Source organism: Echinococcus granulosus, assembly GCF_000524195.1.
Source record: "Echinococcus granulosus chromosome Unknown EG_S00021, whole genome shotgun sequence".
Classification (NCBI taxonomy): domain Eukaryota; kingdom Metazoa; phylum Platyhelminthes; class Cestoda; order Cyclophyllidea; family Taeniidae; genus Echinococcus; species Echinococcus granulosus.
In genome coordinates, this window is record NW_020170401.1 from 313,254 (window position 1) to 318,357 (window position 5,104).

The 5,104-nt window shown below is 45.5% G+C and overlaps 1 protein-coding gene across 1 annotated transcript; it reads right to left on the reverse strand. All coding sequences in view use genetic code 11, as the record gives it.

The window, feature by feature from the left end:
• Nucleotides 1-949: 949 nt before the first annotated feature.
• Nucleotides 950-4,786, reverse strand: EGR_03793 (Roundabout; the record flags this gene model as incomplete). The annotated part of the gene is made up of 1 exon (XM_024493042.1): nt 950-4,786. The coding sequence occupies one exon, from the start codon at nt 4,784-4,786 to the stop codon at nt 950-952; it is 3,837 nt and encodes a 1,278-aa protein (XP_024352503.1).
• Between the last annotated feature and the right edge of the window lie 318 nt (nt 4,787-5,104).

The window sequence follows — 5,104 nt, forward strand, 5'->3', positions numbered from 1 at the left end:
CTGACTTGTAATGAGAAATGGATTGTTTATCGTTGGTAATCCCTAAGGAAATCACTCACTTTTCGCCTCAAACTTCTAAGGTGTGTTCTACTTTATCTCCAGAAATCCAGGGTTCCTCTGGATCGGTGGTAGATTGTAAACGCCATCGTTTACTAGAATGTGTTCATTTACTGAAAACCGCACAATTAAGACTGAGATCCCGATATCACATTCGTAGGAGACATCGCAACTGTCGCATGAGAAAATCCACAATTTAGAATAGAATGAGATAAGGAGAAGGGTGCTCTCTTGCCCGATCCTTCTTACTTCTCAAAAGATATTTCTCTAAAGGATTATCATTCTTTCTTATTGTCAGTATTCGGCACTCATATGGAAGGTGGAAAGGAAAGGAGATAAAAGTTAGATAGAGCTATGTTTTCTGCTTCTCAGGCCGAAAAATCCCCCAAGTTTAGAGTTCATATAGGACAATAGACTGCAACTGCCACCAAATACATCATTTTGAACCGTTTTCTGCTATCATATACCTTTTATCTTTAAATATCGTACGAAGTTGTTTAATTACCCTCGAGGAAGCCAGGCTCTCCCATGATAATAATCGCTCAAAACTTTGCCCCTACCCCCACTTCTATTTCACAATTTCCTATTAACAGATAGAAATTCTCTTTCATTAACAATGCAAAGGATCTCATTCAGTTATTTGAGTAAAATCTCAATTCCTTTCCCCATGTCTACCTATTTCCTCAATTCTCTTGCGCAAAAAAAGCAACTCCAAGCCATCTGGAAGAGCTGTACGTATTTTGCCTAAATTTATGTACATGACACACACAGAGAGCTTGCCAGCCATCACGGCAAGCCTTGGGGCTATGGGTGTGGGCTCGAGGAGGACAGGAAAGTGAGGAGATTCAAAGTAGGTTTCACCAATACAACAGAGAAGATGGACACTCAATCCTTAAAAGACCGGTGCATGTATACCACCGTTCGCAGGGACTTGAGCCGACAACTGATGCTGTGGAATTGGTGGTGGCGGTGGTGGTGGTGGAGGAGGAATACATAGTTCATATTCAGTGAAGGTGGGTGGAATCTGTGGAGGGGGGGCCACATTCATTGGAACAGTCTTTCTCCTAGCTACCTGTTGCTGCTGTTGCTGTTGATGATGATGTGACAGGTAGTCCTCTTCAGCTCCTGTTGTTGTGCCCGAACTGGAGCGTGAGATGTATTGCTGTGGACGCACGGAGTACCTTTGTGGACTGTGCATTGTCACCATGGGCACATGTGAGCCTCCAGCATTTGACGACATGTCAGAAGGTGTCCGACTTCCTGGTGATATTATGGACGCTTTCTGTGAAATCTCAGCGTTAATCAAAGAGGCTGTAGCATAAGGTGTAACGCTGGAACTTATATGATCGAGCCCTGAACCGGTTCCATTTGTACACCCCAACTGGGCCACAGGCGCAACCGGTGGTAGCCCATTTGTGGTCGGACTATTTTCAATAACTGATGCGGAGAAGACACTGTTGTTCGAGATCTCTGCAGGTCGATATTCTACAAAGGGATATTCCATATGTTGCGTGGTAATGTGGGAAAAGAATGGAGACGGGGAGAAATCTGATGCCTGGCAGAGGATGCCCTCTTCGTAGGTGTGCTGCGCTTGGTTAATGTTTGGATTACAGCTCCCTCCAGTTGAAGAACTATTTGTGCTTGCAATAGTGGTGTTGGTATTCTGTTGAGTTGATGCTGTGGGCGCTTTTAATGCTGAATCACTTCCCTGAGGACATTCCATATCACTAACACCACCAGAAATGGAATGAGGCTTGATTAAGGGGACAAGATTATAACCCTCCTTGGAAACTACAACCGCGCTGCATTTACGTGTCGCATCTTCATTGAATCCGCCTCCAACAGATGGAGGATATCGTTGTTTTGGTTGAGTCCTTTGCCGGAGGCAAAAGATGACCGCAAAGAACATCGCAAGTAGCCAAATCACTAACACACCGACCACGATGCCAATTACCCAAGGTTGAAACTGGATAAGACCATTGACGGTACTTGCTGAAGGTGGAGTGTCGCTGATTATTCCACCTTCAGACACGGAGAAATTGATTGGGATGCTTTTGGAACTGCTGCCTCGACAATTCACAGCCGTCATTTGAAGATGATAGATCTCACCAGCTTTGAGACCACTTACAACACCCCTAGTATCACCGTAACTAAACTTCAGTTCTCTTTTATCATTCTCTGCAGCGTTGAATACGTAAACGACGAAACCAGTGAGCAGACCATTCCAAGAATCTGCAGGTGGAACAGTCCATGAAATCTCCACACTATGGTTTGATTGCTTTTTCACTCCAATTATCTGTGGAGGTGTTGAAGGTACATCTTCATGAATGAGAAATAGAGTCGTTTCATTTTTCTCCTGTATAGGGTAGATAGAAATGGGCTGTACCAGGACGGAGTAACAATGGAAGGGCTTTAGATGTGCAAGAGTTGACGTCCAGGGAGATGCTAATCCATGATTTCGATCAAATGGAAAATCGGCAAACATTTCTGGCTCCTCGTGAGGAACGAGTGAAACACCCTGAGTATCCCTCAACGAAGCCGTATTCAACTGCTCTTGGTAGATCTGAATTCGTTGTGTCAGTGTTTCTCCTGAACGCAGACTGCAAAAGGTAGCATCATAGACATTTGCTGAAATGCACCGAGTTAGTGGAACCTCCTTGTAACGAACAGAAAACCCTGTTAGCGCTGAAGCAACTTCGTGTGGATTCTCCATACTCCAAATAACACGAGCTGAAGTGGATGAAAGGACTTGGACCTGCAATCCCTCCAACTTGAATAAACCAGATCCACCGGCTGCTGATGGATCATGACGGTATTGGGTTTGAATAGGGCCTAGAGGGGCACTAGCCCATCCAATGCGGCCCTCAATCCATCTTGGTCGGATGAGAAAGTAATAGGCAGAGTTTGGCTGAAGGGGTTCCAATCGGATAGCATTTCGAAGCCAGGATTCCTGTAAAACCTGCCATCCGAGATCTGCTTCGGCTGTATGGAACATTTCGATCCAATAAGATACCCCATTTGTGTCGTGAATGTTGGGCGGGTTCCAAATCAGTGTCACAGATTTTGCTGTCTGGTTTAAAACTCGAAGGTTCTCTGGTGGCGATAGAGGCTCTACGGGCTCTGTAACCAATGATAAGTGACTATCGGGAGGCAGAACTACCAAACTTGCAGTCCAGTTCGACTGCATATATGGACCATGACTAGATTGCAGAAAACAGGTGTAATTCCCTGTATCTTCCATCATAACGGCGCTGATTTGTAGCCCTCCCCCTGGCAGAAGAGAAAACCTCGGATCACGATCTCGATGAAAAAATTCGATACGTTCTTGTAGACCTCCAGTGGACCTTGTACCCCGCACCCAGAAGACGTTTGATTGACTTGTCTCGAAATCGCTTCTAGTTAGGTCAAAACCCGTCTCTGGTTCACGAGTAATGCCAACTTCGCAGTCTAGAAGAACCGTTTCACCTGTAATACGGGTTTGATTGGCAGGCGGTAGATTGATGATTGGTGGAAGAGGAGTCGTATCCTTGGTAGTCCGAGGAAAAACTTGCAAACGAGCCTTTTTAGTAATAAGGCCGAGTTCTGAATCTACTGTGCATTGATAGACACCACTGTCAGTGAGACGTACTCCTCGAATTTGTAAATCGCCCAATTCATTCACAAAGATATTGTCAACTGGATCACTCGGAAAGACAGTTACTTGATTTGGCAAATCCCAGTAAGTAGGAAATTTGTGATTGTTCGCTGCTCGACAGTGAAAAACCACTGTTTCACCCTCAGTAGCATTTTGATCAGTTGGAAAACGAGAAAACGTGGGTTTGGAGGCCCCTAATACTGTTAGCTGTGCTTCCGCTGCAGAAACACCATCTGCCGCGATGCAAATATACCTTCCCGCATCTGAGGGCTGGACATTTTGAATTGTGATAGAGGTGGGGGAAATTTGTACCCGAGAACGATCAAGTGACTGTTCTCCGTTACCCCTTCTCCAAACAACCGGTTTGGAGTCAGTGACCCGACATCGAAACGTGACTGTCGCCCCAATGGTTGATTGAGTGTCCTTAGGTTTCTGCAGAAAGCGAAGAGTCTTGCGTTTCACTCGAAGAACTGCCGATGGAGACAGCCTTTTCCCTGCAATATTTCTCGCTCTACATGCATACGTCCCAGCGTGTTTAGATTTCACTTCTCGAATGTGGAGATCGCCCTCTGGACTTATCAAGCCTAGTCCAGGTGGAAGTTCGGCATTGTTAAAAAGCCATTCTGTGGTGGGAGTTGGGTTTCCCATGGGTGGCTGACACTCCAAAAGAACAAGATCACCTTCCTCTACCGTTTTGTCGATTGGAAATCGAGGAAAATCGTGCTCTAGGTATGCCAAACCACCATGAACTACCGAGCTAGCTACCCATCCAGCGGTGTTGGAAATGTTGCAGTAGACAGAGTACGTCCGTTTCACCTCTGGATCTGCAATGGTCAAACGACCAAGATATTGATTGACATGGATGTTAGAAGCCGATTCATCAAGCCGTTTTTGCGTATTCGCATCATGCCAAGAGATTTGGGGCTCGGGGAATCCAGTTCCCTTGCATGAAAACTCCAAATTTCCCTCGAGAGGAAAGGTATCCTCTGGTGGAAGAAGTATTTGCGGTGGTGAACTACCTCCAGGCCCTGCGTAAACAAGGAGACAGGTGGAAAGAAGAAAAATAGTTGATGGTATTTCGATGATGGATAGCATCTTCATCTGCCTCCTTGCATGTCTTTGAGCTGTAAAATAAATCAAAGACACTAGTAAATTCGCGGAGAGAAGCGGCATTTATGCACGCGGCCGTCACACTTGAATCCGAATTCTTGACAGGTGAATGCTAATTAGGTGGTGCGGCTTTAAGGAGAGGATTTTGTTCAAAGGAGAAATACGGCAGGTATACCAATCCCATTTGTGGGTAGGTGGTCCTCATTTACAATTCAAATACCGCCATCCTATTGTCATGATACCAAACCACTCTACCGCTGCTACATTCTTCACCTGTCCTCCAACCTAGCCTAATCGTACTTG